At 46.2% G+C, this 20,079-nt stretch overlaps 1 protein-coding gene across 4 annotated transcripts in view; it reads left to right on the top strand.

Annotated features, from left to right (window-relative positions):
* Nucleotides 1–18,876, top strand: part of PGBD5 (piggyBac transposable element derived 5) — a 113,275-nt gene extending 94,399 nt beyond the window's left edge. Inside the window, exons 6-8 of one of the 4 annotated variants that reach the window (XM_058543083.1) lie at nucleotides 11,543–11,648; nucleotides 13,196–13,418; nucleotides 17,047–18,876. In XM_058543083.1, coding sequence (XP_058399066.1) covers nucleotides 11,543–11,648; nucleotides 13,196–13,391 — 302 coding nt within the window. In that variant the 3' untranslated portion in view covers nucleotides 13,392–13,418; nucleotides 17,047–18,876. Of the gene's footprint in view, nucleotides 1–9,187; nucleotides 9,306–11,542; nucleotides 11,649–13,195; nucleotides 15,277–17,046 lie in introns of those variants that run through there. The other 3 variants (XM_058543082.1, XM_058543080.1, XM_058543084.1) reach the window with 3 other exon arrangements.
* The last annotated feature ends 1,203 nt before the right edge of the window (nucleotides 18,877–20,079 follow it).

Raw genomic sequence — 20,079 nt, 5'->3', positions numbered from 1 at the left:
ATGCAGATTTAAGTCCTTGCCTTCTGCATTGATAAGAGTTTCTAGAGGTGAAGTCATCCCCTCTTCTTCCTGGTATGAAGAGGAAGATACCTTTACAGATGAAGATTTCCTTTACAAATGTAAATGTCTCTTATAAAGGGTAAATTTTACTTTTCAGAGCTTCTCCCATGTCTGCAGTTTTTAAAAGTAATAATCCTCATGTCAAAGAGACACATTTTGGGGTGGCCAATTCTGATCCCCCACAGAGGTTAGAGAGAAGCAGCATGTAATAGGATTGAAGATGACAAATCTTTTTTTTTTTTTTTAATTTTTTGTTTATTGCAGTAACATTGGTTTATAACATTGTATACATTTCAGGTGTACATCATTATACTTCTATTTCTGCATAGATTACTTCATGTTCACCACCCAAATACTAATTACAACCCATCACCACACACGTGCCGAATTATCCCTTTCGCCCTCCTCCCTCCCTCCTTCCCCTCTGGTAACAACCAATGCAATCTCTGTCTCTATGTGTTTGTTTATTGTTGTTATTATTTACTACTTAATGAAGGAAATCATACGGTATTTGACCTTCTCCCTCTGACTTATTTCACTTTGCATAATACCCTCAATGTCCATCCATGTTGTCACAAATGGCTGGATTTCATCATTTCTTATGGCTAAGTAGTATTCCATTGTGTATATATACCACAGCTTCTTTGTCCATTCGTCCCTTGATGGGCACTTAGGTTGCTTTCAAGTCTTGGCTATTGTGAATAACGCTGCAATGAACACAGGGGTGCATGTATCTTTACGTATTGGTGTTTTCAAGTTCTTTGGATAAATACCCAGCAGTGGAATAGCTGGATCGTATGATAGTTCTATCCTTGATTTTTTGAGGAATCTCCATACTCTTTTTCCATAGTGGCTGCACCAGTTTGCACTCCCATCAGCAGTGTATGAGAGTTCCCTTCTCTCCACATCCTCTCCAACATATGTTGTTTCCTGTCTTGTTAATTATAGCCATTCTGACGGGCGTGAGGTGATATCTCATTGTAGTTTTGATTTGCATTTCCCTGATAGTTAATGATTTTGAACATCTTTTCATGTGTCTGTTGGCCATCTGTATATCTTCTTTGGAGAAATGTCTGTTCAAGTCTTTTGCCCATTTTTTAATTGGGTTGTTAGTTGTTTTGTTGTTGAGATGCATGAGTTCTTTATATATTTTGGAGATTAAGCCCTTCTCAGATGTATGGTTTGCAAATATCTTCTCCCAATTGTTAGGTTGTCTTTTCGTTTTGTTGATGGTTTCCTTTGCTGTGCAGAAGCTTTTTAGTTTGATGTAGTCCTATTTGTTTATTTTTTCTATTGTTTCTCTTGCCCGGTCAGACATGGTGCTTGAAAATATGTTGCTAAGACTGATGTCGAAGAGCGTACTGCCTATGTTTTCTTCTAGAAGTTTCATAGTTTCAGGTCTTACATTCAAGTCTTTAATCCATTTGGAGTTAATTTTTGTGTATGGTGTAAGGTAAGGGTCTACTTTCATTTTTTTGCATGTGGCTATCCAGTTTTCCCAACACCGTTTGTTGAAGAGACTTTCTTTTCTCCATTGTATGTTCTTGGCTCCTTTGTCAAAGATTAGCTGTCCATAGATGTGTGGGTTTATTTCTGGGCTTTCGATTCTATTACATTGATCTGTGTGTCTGTTTTTGTGCCAGTACCATGCTGTTTTGGTTACTATAGCTTTGTAGTATATTTTGAAATCAGGGAGTGTGATACATCCAGCTTTGTTCTTTTTTCTCAGGATTCCCTTAGGTATTCGGGGTCTTTTGTTGTTCCATATAAATTTTAGGATTCTTTGTTCTATTTCTTGAAAAATGTTGTTGGAACTTTGATAGGGACTGCACTGAATCTATAGATTGCTTTAGGAAGTATGGACATCTTAACTGTGTTAATTCTTCCAATCCAAGAGCACGGAATATCTTTCCATTTCTTTGTGTCTTCTTCAATTTCTTTCAGCAATGTTTTATAGTTTTCCTTGTACAGCTCTTTCACCTCTTTGGTTAAGTTTATTCCTAGGTATTTTATTCTTTTTGTTGCAATTGTAAATGGGATGGTATTCTTAATTTCTCTTTCTGCTACTTCTTTGTTAGTGTATAGAAATGCAACTGATTTTTGTATGTTGATTTTGTATACTGCAACTTTACCATATTCGTTTATTACTTCTAAAAGTTTTCTGGTGGATTCTTTAGGATTTTCTATATATAAAATCATGTCATCTGCAAATAGTGACAGTTTCACTTCTTCCTTTCCAGTTTGGATCCCTTTTATTTCTTTCTCTTGCCTGATTGCTCTGGCTAGGACTTCCAGTACTGTGTTAAATAGGAGTGGTGACAGTGGGCATCCTTGTCTGGTTCCTGTTCTTGAGGGATAGGTTTCAGTTTTTCACCGTTGAGGATGATATTACCTGTGGGTTTCTCATATATGGCCTTTATTATGTTGAGGTACTTTCCTTCTATACCCATTTTATTCAGAGTTTTTATCATAAATGGATGATGTATCTTGTCAAATGTTTTCTCTGCATCTATTGAGATGATCGTGTGATTTTTATTCTTCATTTTATTAATGTGGTGTATTACGTTGATTGATTTGCGAATGTTGAACCATCCCTGCGTACCTGGAATAAATCCCACTCAATCATGGTGTATAATCTTTTTAACGTATTGTTGTATGAGATTTGCTAGTATTTTGTTGAGGATTTTTGCATCGATGTTCATCAGTGATATTGGCCTGTAATTTTCTTTTTTTGTGTTGTCCTTCTCTGGTTTTGGTATCAGGGTAACGTTGGCTTCGTAGAATGAGTTACGGAGCTTCCCCCCACCTCAATTCTTTGGAAGAGTTTGAGAAGGATAGGTATTAAGTCTTCTTTGAATGTTTGGTAGAATTCACCAGGGAAGCCGTCTGGTCCTGGACTTTTATTTTTGGGGAGGTTTTTGATTACTGTTTTGATCTCCTTGCTGGTGATTAGTCTATTCAAATTCTCTACTTCTTCTTGATCCAGTTTTGGAAGGTTGTATGAATCTAAGAATTTATCCATTTCTTCCAGATTGTCGAATTGGTTGGCATATAGCTTTTCATAGTATTCTCTTATAATCTTTTGTATTTCTGAGGTGTCTGTTGTAATTTCTCCTCTTTCATTTCTGATTTTACTTATTTGTGCCTTCTCTCTTTTTTTCTTGGTGAGTCTAGCTAAAGGTTTGTCAATTTTGTTTATCTTTTCAAAGAACCAGCTCTTGGTTTTATTAATTTTTTCTATTGTTTTTTTGGTCTCTATTTCATTTATTTCTGCTCTGATTTTTATTATTTCCCTTCTTCCACTGATTTTGGGCTTTGTCTGTTCTTATTTTTCCAGTTCCTTTAGGTGCATTGTTAGATTATTTGATATTTTTCTTGTTTGTTGAGATAGGCCTGTATTGCTATAAACTTCCCTCTTAGAACCACTTTTGCTGTATCCCATAAATTCTGGCATGTCGTATTTTCATTTTCATTTGTCTCCAGGTATTTTTTGATTTCTTCTTTGATTTCTTCATTGACCCAGTCGTTGTTCAGTAGCATTTTGTTTAATCTCCACATATTTGTGGCTTTTCTGATTTTCTTCCTATAGTTGATTTCTAGTTTTATACCGTTGTGGTCAGAAAAGATGCTTGGTATTATTTCAGTCTTCTTAAATTTATGGAGATTTGTTTTGTGGCCTGATATGTGGTCAATCCTGGAGAATGTTCCATGTGCATTTGAAAAGAACGTGTATTCTTCGGTTTTTGGATGGAATGCTCTACTAGGTCCATGTGTTCTAGTGTGTCATTTAAGGCCAATGTTTCCTTATTGATCTTCTGTTTGGATGATCTATCCATTGGTGTAAGTGGAGTGTTAAAGTCCCCTACTATTATTGTGTTACTGTCTATTTCTCTTTTTATGTCTGTTAATAATTGCTTTATATATTTAGGTGCACCTACATTGGGTGCGTAGATATTTACAAGTGTTATATCGTCTTGTTGGATTGTTCCCTTGATCATTATGTAATGCCCTTCTTTGTCTCTTTTTACACTTTTTGTTTTAAAGTCTGTTTTGTCTGATATGAGTACTGCTACCCCAGCTTTCTTTTCATTGCCATTTTCATGGAGTATCTTTTTCCATCCCTTCACTTTCAGTTTGTGAGTGTCTTAAGGTCTGAAGTGTGTCTCTTGTATGCAGCATATATATGGGTCTTGTTTTTTTATCCAATCAGCCACCCCATGCCTTTTAATTGGAGCATTTAGTCCATTGACGTTTAAAGTAGCTATTGATAAGTATGTACTTACTGCCATTTTTTAACTTTTTTTTTTTCTCAGTGTTTTAGTAGTCCTTCTCTGTTCTTTTCTTCTTCTATACAGAATTGATGGTCTCTTTAGTTTGACCTTTCTCTGAAAGCTCTACTCTTTAACTCCCCTCCTCCCTCCTTTTATGTTTTTGATATCATATCTAACCTCTTTTTTGTGCATTTGTATCCATTACCCTCTTATCATGGAAATAGATAATTTTTCCTAATTGTGGTCTTCTCTTTTCCCCTTAAATCAGTCCCTTTAACATTTCTTGTAGCACTGGTTTCTTGGTGACAAACCCCTTTAATTTTTGCTTGTCTGGGAAATTTTTGATCTCTCCTTCCATTTTGAATGATAACCTTGCTGGGTAGAGTATTCTTGGCTGTAAGTTTTTTCCTTTTAGCACTTTAAATATATCGTGCCACTCTCTTCTAGCATGTAAAGTTTCTGCTGAGAAGTCAGCTGATAGCCTTATGGGGTTTCCTTTGTATGTAACTTGACTTTCTATTGCAGCTTTTAGGATTCTCTCCTTATCTTTAATTCTGGACATTTTGATTATGATGTGTCTTGGTGTGGGCCTCTTTGGGTTTATCTTGTTTGGGGCTCTCTATGCTTCCTGTACCTGGATGTCTGTTTCCTTCCTTAGGTTAGGGAAGTTTTCATCTATTATTTCTTGAAATAGATTCTCTGCCCCTTTGTCTCGCTCTTCTCCTTCCGGGACACCTGTAACACAGATGTTAGTGCACTTGATGTTGTCCCAGAGGTCCCTTAGACTGTCCTCACTCTTTTTAATTCTTTTCTCTTTTACCTGTTCAGCTTGGGTCATTTCCTCTAGTCCTTCGTCCAGCTTGCAGATCTGTTCTTCTGTATCCTCTACTCTGCTTTTGAGTCCCTCTAGTGAATTTCTCATTTCAAGTATTGTATTCTTCATTTCTGATTGGTTCTTTTTTATATCTTCCATTTCTTTGTTGACATTCTCACTGAGTTCATCTATTCTTCTCCCCAGATCAGTGAGCATCCTTAACACTCTTTGTTTGAACTCTCTGTTGGGTAGGTTGCTCATTTCTGTTTCACTTAGTTCCTTTTCTGGGGTTTTGTCCTGTTCCCTTACTTGGAATGTATTCCTTTGCCTCCTCATTTTGCCTCTTTCCCTGTGCTTGTGTCTACATATTAGGTAGGTCAGCTACGTCTCCTCTTGGATAGGTGACCTTATGTAAGTGATGCCTTAGGGGGCCTGCAGTGTGCTTCCCTCAGTTCTCAATGTTCCAGGGGTGACCCCTATGTGGGCTACGTGTGTCCTTCTGTTGTGGCCTGTTTGCTCTCCCTGTAGGCGCCCAGGGAGGCCGAGTTATGCTCCTGGCCAGCTGTTGTAATGCTCAGCTGCTTGTAGTTGTTGTGGGCCCTTCAGTCTCTTTATCAGGTGTGGGGAGCCCCAGCACAGTTGGCTGCAAGTTCTAATACCACGTTTGTGTTGCAGTATTTCTTTTGAGTGAGTAGGCCCCCAGCGTGGCAGGTTGTTAGGCTCAGGGGCTTAAAATTGCTATAAGCCTCCAACCTTTAGATCTCTTGTCAGCTCTCTGAGGATTGCAGCTGTGTGGGGCTGGCCTCAGGCACGGGAGCACCCAATTGTTTCAGGCTTTGGAAGGTAGGGCAAACCCCTTATGTGGGTCTTTGAGAAGCACAAGTCTTCTGCAGCTGACAAGCCCTGCTGCCCACAGTTCCACACACACAGTCAACACAGTCCTGCCCCGTGTGCGCACCCCGACCCCCAGAAGCGGACCCAGTCTCTCCACAGCAGGAGCCCCACACACTCCACCACTGCCCCACACTCTCCACCCGCTCCCCGTGCACGCCTCGCCCCACCAAAGTCGGCTCAGTTGCCAGGCTGCAGAGAATCCAGTCACCAATCTATGCAGCCCCACAAGTTGCCTGAGGGCTTGTTGTTGGGTGGGGCCAGTCTCTAGGGTGGGCTGCCTGCCCTGGCAGAGCTGGACCAAATCGGTGCTCTAGTGGGTGGGGCAGACCTGGGCTAGCAGGCCCCAGGGAGAACTCCAACGGTGTCTGTGTTAGCACGCCCACACCAGGCCACAACAATGGCCGCTGCCAATGTCCCAGTCCCTGGAGAGGTCTCATCTCTCACCGAGATGCACTCAGGTCCTATTAGCTGAGTCTCTTTTCACCAAAGCACTGTGCACCTTTCTTTCTGGTGATTTTAGATTGCTTTCTGAAACGGGTGAGTGTGCGTGTGGGCCCTTTAAGAGCCGGTTTTCTTTGTGAACCAGCTTTTCTGGGGGTACTCCCCAATGTTTTAGTAGCAGGCAAAGTCAGATATTATGCCACTCGTCTCGATTGTGCTGGGTCCACAAAATGCCCACAGCGGGGCCGCTCCCCGGCTCAGGGCCCCGCGCCTCCAGGGAGGCTACATACCTGTGGGCTGCTCCCGGGCGGCCGTGAGGCGCTGCGGCTTGTGAAGGCGGCGTTTTTCCTCTCCAGAAGGGAGTTTCTGCCTCTTCTACCTCAGTTAGGATTGTGCTTTGTTGCAGGAGTTCCTCTTATCCAGTTTTTAGTTCTGTCTCAGGGGTACTTTTTCCACGAGTAGTTGTAAATTGGCTGTGTCCACGAGAGGAGGTGAGTTCAGAGTCTGCCTATGCTGCCATCTTGACTTCGTCTCTGAAGATAACAAATCTTAAACTCGCAATCTCAAGGGTTGGGACCCTTCAGTCAGGAACAAGTAAGGAGATTACTGATGAGGGGAAAAGAGAAAATTGGTAGGGTTGATTTTTAAATATGCCGAAACTTTGTGGTTTAATTCAGTTATAGTTTCCATTTCTAAAGCACTCTATTATAAATCATAAAGTCCTAAATCCTGCACTTCCTTAAAAATCCCAAGGAGTATGCCCACAGCATCACTGGAGACTGACCCTCACCTCCAGGACCCCTGGTCCCTCCCACAGTGCCCCTCGACAGCACCCAAGGTGGAGTCTGTGGGAACCTGTGAACCAGGCCACAGTCAGTGAGAGGAGAGCCGTGCTTGCAGCCAGAGGGAGGGAGGAGCCCACGCAGGGGAAGGGAGGTTTAAGGTGGCTGGGGCTGGGTGGCCAGCTGTCCTCCTCACTGGAACTCCTTCTCCTGGTTCACATCTTAGAGTCTTTTTTTTTTTTTTTTAAGTGAAGGGAGATAGTTTTCCTTTCCGTGTACTTCAAAAACATGATTTTTAGAAAGCACTTAGTATTCCATCCTTTTAGATGTGTCATAATCTCTTTATCTCTCCCCCTATTAATGATCGATTTTTTCACAATAGAATAGTGATATAGTGAATATTTTCATATATAAATCTTTGAGTACATCTCTGATCATTTCCTCAAGGTAAATCCAAAAGTGGAATTGCTGGGCCGAAGGGTAGGCACGTTTTTAAGGATTTTGCTGATGTGTCGCCAAAAGGCTGTACTTATTTACCATTGTGATGGGTTCCGTGGGGGCTGAGATTCCTCCTGGTTTACCAACACTTTTTGTTTTCTAAATTTGTCAATCTATTGGGTGAAAATGCTGCAAAATTTTAAGTAGGAATTGCCATGACTATTAATGAGGTTGAGCATCTCTCCACGTGTTTACTGGCTAATTTTGAGTGATTTCTTTGTGTGCATCTCAATTTTTCTTTCGAGGTATTTGGCTTTTTCTTATTAACCTGACAGCAAATTTTATACAAATATTCTTCTGCATTTGTTTTCCTTTTGCTTTTTTTTTGATTAGTATTTTTTAACATAAAAAAGTTTTTCATTTCTGCATGGGCAAATCTGTTGACCGTGTTCTTTGCTCAGGTGCTTTATTTAAAAGTCCCTGCTCTGTCCAAAGCCAGACAAGTGTTAAGTGCCTGTGGTTGTTCTGCAGCGTGATTTGTGCTGTTTACGTAATCCAGTTCATATTCATTTTGGCACGTGGCACTAGTTGGGCTTCTACTATTTTTTCTTTAGTTGAGTGGCAAGGGTTGGTTGACCAAGCAGCCCACCTCTGTACCTGAGCCATTTACCAAATAATTCCTCCTTTCCCTCTTATTTTAAATGTCACCCAGATGATAAAGTCTCATACATTCTAGAGTGCTTCTCAGCTTTATTCTCTCTTCTACTGTGACCATATACTCTTCTAAAAGTTGAGCAGAATTTCCATTTTGGAAAATATATAACTAGTTACGAACATTTTGGGAATTGGTTTATTATTCTTTACTCTGGATTCTAAGGAAAAATGAACCTTCTTGCAGAGAGTATAAGCATATGTACAGGCTTTTAAAAGTTACTGCTGTCACATGTCGAGGGACATCCCCATCGAGGCCCAGATCCTTTGCTTTTATTCTGAAATCCATGTTGAGTCTGTCATCTCCCTACCAGAGTCTTTGCCCACCTGGGGTTCAGAGTCCATGAGACTAATGTGAATGCAGGATGTCTACATAGGACAATGAATCGGGTCTTGATCATTCGTTCAGACTTACAGAAAGACTGTCAGCCAAGCGATGAAAAGCCCGTGGAAGATGGTAGACGGAACTGCCACTGGAATGTGAAGACACATGTTTCTCTTGGTTCACATAGTGTCACAGAGGCAGACACATAAGAGTATAGCTCTGCACAGAGATTCTCAAATAGCTGCCAATGTACAGGATCCAGCCAGGGAACCTGTGGGCTACATAACGTGTCGTTCCTGGTTAGGAAGTCAGCAGAGACGGTGAATACCAGATAAGCGCCTGTCAACGTTCCCACTGGCAAAGCTTTTCAGCCCTCAGAAAAGGCTACTACAGGACAGCAACCTTGCCCTTTCCAGCTGGAATGGTATCTCAGAATCTGAAATGTCACCAGGGAGGAAGATAATCTGGTTTATAAACTGGAAGAAATGCTCAAGGAGACTGACGCAGACCCGGGTTTTGAAGCCACTCTACTGAGATTCCATGCTGAAATCCTCATGTTAAGTTAAAAGGTATGTACAGGATGGGAAGGAAATGAAGAGTTAAAGCAGGTCTCCTGTGGCTGGATATACAGTCCTCTATCGCTTAACGACAGGGATAAATTCTGAGAAATGCGTTGTTAGGCGATTTCATCATTGTTTGAACATCATAGAGTGTACTTACACAAACCTAGATGGTATAGCCTCCTACACACCTAGGCTGTATGGGACCAATCTTATGTGACCACCCACCATTGGATGTGCGGCCCATCGTCGACTGAAACCTCATTATAAGGCACGTGACTGTACTGGGACAGTAGCAGTCCAAGAGCTCTTGCCCTGGTTGTGCTGAAATCTGCAGACTGGGAGCTCCAGGGACGTGGCCAACTCCACCGTCCATCCTTGGTGAGTGATCGTGACTCACTGAGAACCCTGGTGACTCAGAGCAAGTCATCCTCCACTTCTTGGAAAAGAATGGAGGGGATTTTGCTTTTTTATAGGCATAGGCTGACCTGCTCATGTCCATGTGGTCTCCGTGGGGCGCTAACGGAGCCAGACTCTCTTTAGACCAGAAGAGGCCATAGTTGCAAGTTGGGCAAGTTAAAATGGAGCTGAAGAGGGAACCCTGCCAAGGTCTGGGCCTCAAGTGTGAAGCTGGGATGTTCTCCCACTGGGTCTTGGGAGGGGTGGAGTGGCTGAGATAAGGATCAGGGAATAGGTGTCCTCAGGAAGGGGGTTGGAGGGAGACAGCCCTCCTTGGAGGCTGCAGGACATGTCTGCCCCGGGGAGGCTGGAGAGCCCAGGGCTGAGAGCGCCTGTGCAGCTAGATCCCCCAACGATAGACCATCTTTCTGAGTGGAGAGCAGGTCCGTAAGAAGTAGAGTCCAGGACCCCCTGGACAAGAGAAGGCCCCCAGTCTGGGCACTGTGGTCCTCTGACCTTCAGAGAGCTTTGGGAAATGCATTGCCAGAGCCCTGCCCCAGGCCTCCCAAGACCACATCTCGAGGGGCAGGGCCCTGCCATCAATTTCTCACAAGCTCTCCAGGTATTTCTTTAGGGTGAAAAACCAGTATTGAGGGGAAGAGGGACAACAAGAAAAAGAAAGATTCCTGCTCAGGGTTCAGTGTATACAAATGGATCTATGTGACACTTGTCTCCTGCATACCCTCAGGGAGAGTGGGGTCGGGGGGCGCCCCAGGTAAAGCCCCTTGTGCTGCAAGGAACATACCGGTTTTTTTTACTTAACTGTCCATTTAAGTAGTGCTGAAGTTTCACAATTCTTTGAACTAATCCCTTAAAAAACACCCCAAAAATGGCACTGTTCTCCTAATCTCGTCATGCTGCGGCGGAAGGCTGGTCAGAGGAATTGTGTGTAAATCCCAACCACACATGAAGGTGCACGGTGCGTTGGAAGAACGCATCCTTCCAGGTCTTCTGTGTCATCTCTGGAGTGCGGTGGACAGCCATGCGGGGCCGGTCTTGGAAAGCAGGGTATCCTGCAGCAATTCGGGCAGCAGGGTGAAGAGGGCTAATCAATCACTTTTTGCTTCTCACACCCTGTCCATGGGATGTAATGAACCTTGCTGCAAATTGCCGGTGCCCCTGGGCTGCGTTCCCGTTTGTATTTGGTAGAGGGAAGGGCATTTGAAGGCACAAGTGTGTGGGCGGAGTTTCAGGAGTGGTTGGGTGCAAAGGGTGCTTTCCATCCCTCTGTCCAGGGGGCCCCAGAGTCCTGGGAGGCGTGACAGGACAGAGCCCTGGGCCCGGGGCAGCTCCTTGTTCTGAGCCTCTCATTCCCCCCTCTGCCATGATGGAGGCAGGCAGAGCAGGCAGGAATGACCCTGGTGCACCCTAACCTCAGCCCCTGCTCCTCCTCTCACCCCACCTAGAGCCCGTGGGGGGAGGGAGAAGGAGGGGAGAGTGAGTCTGCATCTCCCTTACTGCTCTTTCAAGGCCCAGTTGGGTGCAGCACCCTCCCCAGTGCCACTTAAAGCCGCTTTGGGCCCATCATCACCCTGCGTGCCCAGCGATGCCCCCGTGCCTCCAGTGTCATGTCTTGGCTGGCAGATGCCTTCGCACTCGCCTAACTTGGATATTTCTCTCACCTCCTCTGAAGCTGGTAGTGACAGGTGTGAATTGTTGTTCATCATCTCCTCCTCTGCTCTCTGTTGAGCTCAGGACACCCCAGGAGGGTGGAGACAGGCACATTTGTGAGTCTGAGTTTGGAGGAGGCAGTTCAGAAGGGACTTTGTCTTCTCTCTTCTCCGCAGGAGTGATCATCAAGAGGAAGAGCGGGGAGATCCCCTGCCCCTTGGCCGTGGAGGCGTTTGCCGCTCACCTTAGCTATATCTGCAGATACGATGACAAGTACAGCAAGTAAGTGAACAGGCCGCCTCCCGCCCACAGGAGGGCTCTTGCAGGCTCACCGTCGCAGAATGGAGAAATTGGTGGTGATCACTAGTTTCCGCAGTTTGACAAGTGAAAAATGAAGACCCCGTGAGATAAATCCTGAGTCTTCATCTTGGCCTCCCAGGCTCAGCCCGTGCAGCCCTCATCATCTGGGGCACCCTGCCTCCTTCACCACCCTCTCCATCTCCCTTCCCCTTGCCCAAAGCTGTCCTTCCTTCTGCTTACTCAGTTCCTGCCCTCTCTCAATAGTTGGCCCAGACCCTGCACCCTCTGTGTCCCTCTAGCTCAGTCTGCCCTCCTTCTCCACACCCGCAGACCGCTGAGCACCAGCCCCAGGCGTTGTCACGCTGAGTGTTTTCCAGCAGTGGTTACTTAATTCTTTTAAATATGGACACCTGCATCAGGTATGGTCTCGTCTTAAGTGTACACGTAGTATAGACAGTAAACACAGTGTATGTACATGCACACACCCACAATGCCATCTTCTGGCTGAGTGTCATGATGTCCATAACAGGAACTCAAGAAATGATTGCTATTGAACCTCAGTGTGACTATTACGTTACTAGGACTGAGCCTCACAACCTTGAATAGGGTAAGACTAACCTAAAAGGCAATTGGACGTTACTCAGCCGTCTTTGAGGGTAATTGACATCTTCTGGGCATTTTCATGGCAGCGAGGGAAAACCAAGGACCTAGTCTTCTCTGGAAAACTCGGCTTAGGTGTGAAAGGGAGCCCCACTCCTTAGGGAGTCATTGAACAAGTCTTTATTGACTGCCTGCTGCATGCTCAGCACCTGCTAAGTTCCATGTGGTTATTACAAAGAAAACTACGTTTATTTAGTGGATATCTGTGGGGTGCCTGCTCTGTGCCAGGCATTTTGGTGGTACTGAGGATACTCACCCTCAACCACTTTGCAGTCAAGGAAGACAGAATACAGGGATGAATCCTAGGTTAGGTGGGCCCAGGAGGAGTACTGTCCTCAGTCTCAGGGGCAGAGAAGGCCTCCCTGAGGTGACATCTGTCCTTGAGCTGAAGGGAAGGTGGAGGTGGCAAAGAGACGTGCTCAGGAGGAAGGGAGCGCATTGCAGAGGCCTGGAGCTGAGGGCGAGCCTGACCTTCGGGAAGTGGAAGCAGTTCAGTATGCACAGAACACAGCATTTGAGAACGGCCCTTAGTGAGCAGGGAAGCCCGAGGGGCTGATGGGGCCCTGAGGACTCGGAGCTTGTGCGCTGCGCCACAGAAAGGCCTGGCTCCTGGTTCAGCATCTGTCTCTTCCAGTGACCCACCTCTTCCACCTGATCCTTTGGTAGGAGTTGTCTTCATCATCTTGTCTTCAGTCAAGTTCATTGTGACAAAGCCTCAGCTAGAGCCAGCCCCTCAGCCTGATTCCTACCCCCACAGCTCCCCTGCAGCATCTTGCTGACCACGCTGAGACCTTTTGGGGATATCTCTCCTGAACTGGGTGCCCAGGAACCGTCTGGGTCAGCCTCTCTTATTCCCTCTGTCTTCATAGGTATTTCATTTCTCATAAACCAAACAAGACCTGGCAACAGGTATTCTGGTTTGCCATCAGCATCGCTATCAATAACGCCTACATCCTGTACAAAATGTCAGACGCCTACCACGTGAAGAGGTACAGCCGGGCGCAGTTTGGCGAGAGACTTGTGAGAGAGCTGCTGGGCCTGGAGGACACCTCTCCGACCCACTGATGCCATGGGCGCGGGCCCCAGGCTTAGGTAAGGACCAGGTCGAGGGAGGGGCAAGAGGAGGGAGAGAGCCTGCCATTCTGACCTGCCCAACCAGAGACGCCCTGGTGTGTGGCCCCAGCCTGGGAAGGGTGCTCAAGGCCTCTGCAGGGACCAGGATGGACCTGGTCGGAGGATGGCTGCTGTCCCAGTTTCTATTCAGAGAAAAGCACGTCCTCCGTCCGGGAAGCAGCCACCCACCTCTCAGCACTCTGCAGGAGTGGGGTACCCAATCTAGACTCTACATGAGGCCAGTGCTGCTCTCAGTTGTGTTTTGCTCAGCAGGGTGCTCCATCCTCACGACACCCGTGGAGCCTGGAAGAGAGCTCAACTCTCAGCACAGGGGATCTGGGAGGGCTGTTGCCACTGAAATCACCAGGGATAGGATGAGGCGTAGCATGTTCTGCTGGAAATGCCTGCTTTGTAAAGAGGTGAAGACATTTGTGACATGGTTTGATTTCATGCCGTGTCCAAAGGTGACAGGAAGCAAGCAGGGATGGGCTCTGTATTGCTAAGATTGTTCAAGTGTGTATAGGAGACCAGAGGGTTTGCTAGCATTTGCCTGGTGCAAGTGGCGTAGAACAGGTCTCAGAGAAGAAGAAACACAAGCTGGGTGCCATTAAAACACAGTGATGGAGTGGGGGCGTGGTTGCCCATTCTGATTGATAAATGAGGCATTCCTGCTCGGTTCATCTGTTTGGCTGGTGGACGGGAGAAAGGGAAAGGATCCCAGTGAAGTGTGATGCTATTTTTTATTTTTAAATATATCTTCAGGTTATTTTCTTACTGTTGCTTAAGATCTTCTGTAAAAGGAAAAGGTCCCCTTCTTTGTTGTCCCCTCACCCCCTTGCCTCACCCCAGTCATGGCTCCTTGCATGATCACGATTCTGTGTTCTGTGCCCAGTGCCAGGGCCAGAAGGGGCAGCTTGCTTCCAGAACAAACGTGGTTGCACTCCATCGGGCACCACAGGGGGCCTGCTGGCCTTCAGCTCTGTCACAGACATTACCATTGGCAGAATTACTTGTTTTAAAAAATATGTAGCATTGCTGAAACAGACAGCACAGTGTCTCCAGAGATGACCACTCACTAATTCTCTTTCCCTCCTGCACAGCGTTTGCCAGGCTCAGGCCATATCCTTGCACCGGTGTGGCTGGCATTGGCAAACCCTGCCGTGGGCCCAGGCTGCCGGCTTGGTTGAGTGTGGTTTCCTGTGGGGCTGGGGCTTGCTCACCGTGGGGCTGAGCGGACCACTCGACAAGCAGCTGGCAGTGAGGGCTCCACTTATTTCCCAGAACATCTGGGCTCTTTCCCAACCAAGGTTCATGTGTCTCCATGGGCGCCCTCACCAGAGTGGTCGACTGGTCTGGCTGTCCCCACAGACAAGAAACGAGTAATTTCTGGAGTTCCACGATCTCCCTTCAACCCAAGTTGCGTAGCCCCTCATTTTTACAAATGCAGATCTGTTCTACTCAGGCTTGGGGACTTTTTTCCTTGTTCACACTCAGTTAATTGGAAGTGTTGCTGGCAGCATGCTCCCGAATCCGTGTCATTCCTGTACCCAGGGTTCATGACCATCACCTTCCCCTGTGGTTTTAATTCGATGCCACGGATTGTAGGCCAAATTCTAAATTGTGTTTCAAAATACCTTTGCCGTGTCCTTTAACTGGATTGAGAGCACTTTTACCACATGGAGAAATATATTTTTAATTTGTGATGCTTTTCTACAAGTTCCACTATTTCTGAGTTTAATGTGTTTCCAACACTTAAGGAGACTCTAATGAAAGCTGATGAATTTTCTTTTCTGTCCAAATAAGTAAAAGAAAAAATAAAAGTCTATTTAGATGTTGATTCTTTGTCGATATGTGAATTTGTTTAAAAAGTCAGGGACAAAAATACAGGCTGGTCTTTTAAGACTTGATTTCTTGTTATGTAATCTGGTGTATATGACCTTAACTGTTCCTAGTATCAATAACCACTGAGTAGTTTAAAAAAGAAATTCAGTGAAGATTGACTAATAGAAATATACATTGACACCCTAGTCCTGTGAGGATAGTTGTATGTTACGAGCCTGTGCCATTGAAGAAAATACCGTGTCTGCCTCCAAACAGGTGGTTCTTCCTCCTTCCTTCTAGTCTGTGTGTGTGTCATTCCACATTAGCACGGAGAAGCACTGTGGTGACAGGTGGTGGGTAACATCGCCTTACCAAGTAATTAGAGAGTAATTATACCATTTTAGAGCTCTGTTTCTAAAATGGTAGCCACTGTTTTCTGAGAAATGATTGAAAAAGACAGGAATTGAGCTGGGTTTCCAGTGGAGGTTGTGGTGACCGCTCCAGCCCTCAGGAGGTTGGGAAGAGTCTCTCTCCTCCTTCTGGAAGAGGGACAAAGTGATGTGTAATGCTGCTAGGAGAACCTGCAGAGACCTGACCTCCCTTACAGATGTGACTCGAGGAATTGCTCTCGTTAAAGTTCACCTGGCTCCTGTCTCCCTGGGTTCAAGGGCCCTTAGGCTGACACTGGATTGGCTCATTTAGTAGCTGGCCATTCCTGGTGACCAGGAAAGGGCCGGTGAGTGGTTCTCATAAGAGGAGGAGCCAGCATGGTCCCAGCAAAGGCTGTGCAGCAGGTGGGCACTGCTGCATCTCGTGGCCACTGAGACCCCTTTCCACCTGGGTCCTGCCTCCATGGCAAATGAGTCCCCTGGGGGACGTCTGTGCTACAGGGTCTAGAAAAGAAAAACGGAACATTGAGCTTCCCAGCCCGTACAGAGAACAAAACATCAACAAAGCTTCTAAGCTTCTCCAAAGAAGATCTCTCTTGACCAAATGCCACTTAAACCTGTTCTGAGCTTCACGTGGTTTACGATGCAGGCCCGTGATTGCAGCTGTATTCACAATTAGGTAAGGTAATTCTTAGGAGAATTTAAGTTGAATAGATTTCTGTTTGTATCTGCTGCCTGCCTTATCAGGGTCTATGTTTCATATCTGTTGTCTCCCCACACTCCATTTCCCAAAAAGCCTCAGTTTTGAACAAGGTCTTACTGTGGTCAGTGGAACATTATACTAGGGCCATGTTTCAACACTCAGGCAAGTGACATAGGAAAATCTTGGTGGCTGGATTATTCTGGGCAAAGATATCCACTTTATTGACTACGTTAGGCAAGCCCTGGCCACCAAAATCAAATGAACTCTGCAGTTGCGCCAGAGGCAAGAAGATTGCAGATTCCAGGGACTGGAAGGCTCTGGATCACCATATGTGGCCAGGCACTGCTATCATCCACAGGAACCAGCCTCAGCGTCAGGCAGTGAGGGGGCTCTACAGCTGCTGGGGGGGATGTTGGACAGACACACATTATCAGTGAGTAACAGAAGAAATCACAAGCTTCGTTCGTTCTCCTCCAGTCTGCGTTTAATGGCAGAAACATTTCTCCACAGGTGAGAACAACTCAATGATACACCGATGGGAGGGAGAAAGGGGACTGGGTGCTCTCCACCTGTGGTGCTCACTGCACCATCCCACAGGTAATGGTTTGAAAGGCAGGATGAGAAAGGCTGCAGACGAGGCCATTATCGTGTGGCCCAGAGTGCTTCCTGTGCGCCAGCTCTTTTCTCTTCGCAGGAACCCATGAGGCAGGCACACACTGTCGTCGTCCCCAGTTCACAGGTGGAGAAATGGTGAGGGGAGAGGTTCAGTGGCTTGCCCAGGTAAGCTGGGTAATTTGGGGGACACAGTCTCACGCTCAGGCTGGCGTGACACCAGAGGCTGAGTTTGAACCGTCGTGCACACTGGCTCCCCAGAGTCATCAAGAGAGTTAAGAGTTTTATCCCGATTTATTTTCTGTAGGGTATTTTCTCCTTTCTGTAGCCTGTATAGAATGAGAACCCAGATCTCTCTTCCAATCCCAGATATCACAGATGACACTGTACACTCTCAGTCACATGTGTTCTTTTCTTGTCCTCCACTGAAGTGGGTGTTTTGGGACTTAATCACTGAAGGAGCCCAAGTTGAGCTGAGAGTGAGCTGCAGTGTGGGAGGGCATTTGGACGAGACCAGTTCTGGGCTGCTGCAGGCCCTGAGCCAGTCACACGGCACTAGAGGAGGGGCAGGCGGGAGGGCCGGCCCTAGAATCTCCTCATAGTGCCTTGGCACCTGCCAGCTGTGGGTAACGGACCAGAGTGACTGTTCCCCAAAGTACCAGAACCGGACTCTTCCTCAGGTCTGTACACACTTGCCGGCTTGTTTCTGGTTCTGTCCCCCCAGGTTAAGCAAGGGCTCGTCAACAGTCTTGGGTGTAGAAAGCATAGCCTTACATAGGGTACCAAAGGAAAGAGAACCCCCAAAAAGATCACAATGTGGTTACCTGGGAAAGTGGCCCAGCCCCTCCCCCAGGGCTCTGCACGCTGCTTTGGAGAAGGGATCAGTCTGTGAAGGATCCTCTACTTCTGTGGCCCCTGTATCCCTGTAGCCTTGGCTATCTCCCCCAGATGCTCTCTATCCTTATTGGGCATGTTGCTGAGACTTCCCAGTTTAGACTCCATTGTTTAATCTTTTATTCTGTGCGGCTTCTCTGAGTGTCTCATCTTTGAAAGTATTTCTAAAACTTGTTTGTGTCTAAGTATGTCATTGTCTCCTAATAAGAAATAAAAGAGGGTTTCAGGTACAGAAGTAGCGCTATGAAATATCAGCAGGAAGGGAGGCTGTATCAGTTGCGCCAGGTGTACATTCTCATCTTCTACTAGCTACTGCACAAACAGAGACATTTTTTTTCTAAGTTACTTGGAAGCTTGACCTTTTGTGTCCCTGTTGGGAGCTGAAGACTGAGGAAGAGGAGAGGGATCCTGTCTTCTGTAAAAGATCTGCAGGAGAGGAGAGGGGGGTGTGCACGGCTTATGTTCAGGTGAGGGAGCCCATGCTCCCTAAGGAGGGGGCCGTCTTGTGGCCAAGGAAGTGCAGCAGGAATGAAAGGGACCGGCTGGGCGCTCCCGAGAGATCGTGGCTTCTCTCCCCCTTTGCCAAGGAGCACCAGCTAGCTTTTATACCTCCCTTTTTGATATTTCTCATTAATCTTTTTCATTCTCTTATTCATTCCATTGACAAATCTTCATCAAAGCCTAACTGGAATAAAAAACACTAGTTAATGTGTGTGGAGTATTCACGGTCCAGGCTCGGTTGTAGGCTCTCTGCCTGGTTATTTCATTTGATCCTCAGGGTGGCCCTCTGAGCTAGGAACTGTCAGTATCCCCCTTTTGTGGCTGGAGAAAGTGATGCTTCGAGAGCCTGAGGGAGGGAGGCATCCCTACAGGGTTGAGTTGGGGTGAGCCGCAGTCCCTCCGCTGCTGGCTCTCAGCCCTCGCGGCTGTTGGTGAACTACTACTGGCAAGTGTTGTGCTGGGAGCTGGGTGCAGGCCAACCAACAAGCCTAGTCTGTGCCCTCCAGGGGGCTGCAATGCAGGTACGTGGGGGGCACATGGGGGGCACGATAATCCACTCGAAGAGAAGGTTTCAGTGAGGGGGTGAGACCCACCCCGTGGTCAAGGTGGTGGTCAGCATTGCTGCCCCATCCAGCAGCACACACCCCCTCTGAAATTTGGGGCGCTTCACCTTGGCAGGCGTCAGGCACACCCGGCTTAGCATATTCCCAAAAGCACGGAATCTAGGCCTCCTCAGAAGGTGGGAACTGAACTGACCAGGGCTGGCCCATTTGTCCTGTGGCCAGTGATATGTAAGTTTTTGGAAAGCATGGCGTTGCATGTGAGCAACAAGGCAAAAAGTGGTCCCAGCCACTCAAGAGGTCATAGCCAAGCAAGAAGAAGGTTTCTTCTCTCCTAAATACTAATATGCAGTCACAACACTTTTATTCCCTTCATTCCCCCGCTGGCTTATACTTGGTTCTATTTTCTCCAAGGAAATATGGTACTGACTTCTTTCTCCAGCTTGACAGCTGATGTGAGGGTTTGCTTGTCCCCAGTTAACGGCTAGTGTCCCACCTTCCTCCACGAAGAAAGGGCCACAACTTTGGCAAAAGTACTGGTAGAAAAAAATGATTAATTGGGCAGATGAGATTTTAGCTGTTTTCGCTCTTCCTGTAGACTTGGCTGTCTTTATTAAAATGCATCCAGCTCCATACTTGAGAGATCCCTCCCAGCAAGCAGAATGCAGAAGGAATGAACAGGAGAAGGAAGGAGGGAATGGAGTTTCTATTACTTGAATAGATTAGAAAGATGGACCCAGAACAATTGTATACAATTTTTAGGTGTAAATTTAAGATCTGGGGTTGTGGGATTGTGGAATTTTTGATTGAGGCATTTTTGGGTCACTTTCATCTGTTTCAACATAATTCCCTCGTATAATGTGACTTTTAAAAGTTTGTCCCCTTATCAATACTTATCAGTACTTATCAACAGGAGTACAGTGTCCAAAATGGGGCAAAGGCTCTGCTAGATCCTGTAACAGTCAAGCCATGTGCCCTGTCCTGGCCTGCAGGCTACAGCAAGAGACACCAGCCAGCCAGTGGATCCAGAAGGCTAGGATAGTGGGTCCACGTAGAAACCAAATGATAGGAGGGGCAGGTGGGAAAACTGGGGGTGATTAACTTGGTGGACTCAGAAGGGAGCATGGCATTCATCTCTGGATCAGTCCCCTTTTGATGTG

This window comes from Diceros bicornis, chromosome 6 (assembly GCF_020826845.1).
Source record: "Diceros bicornis minor isolate mBicDic1 chromosome 6, mDicBic1.mat.cur, whole genome shotgun sequence".
Taxonomy (NCBI): domain Eukaryota; kingdom Metazoa; phylum Chordata; class Mammalia; order Perissodactyla; family Rhinocerotidae; genus Diceros; species Diceros bicornis.
Note: the sequence above shows the minus strand (reverse complement) of the source record. Positions and strands in the feature narration are given on the sequence as shown.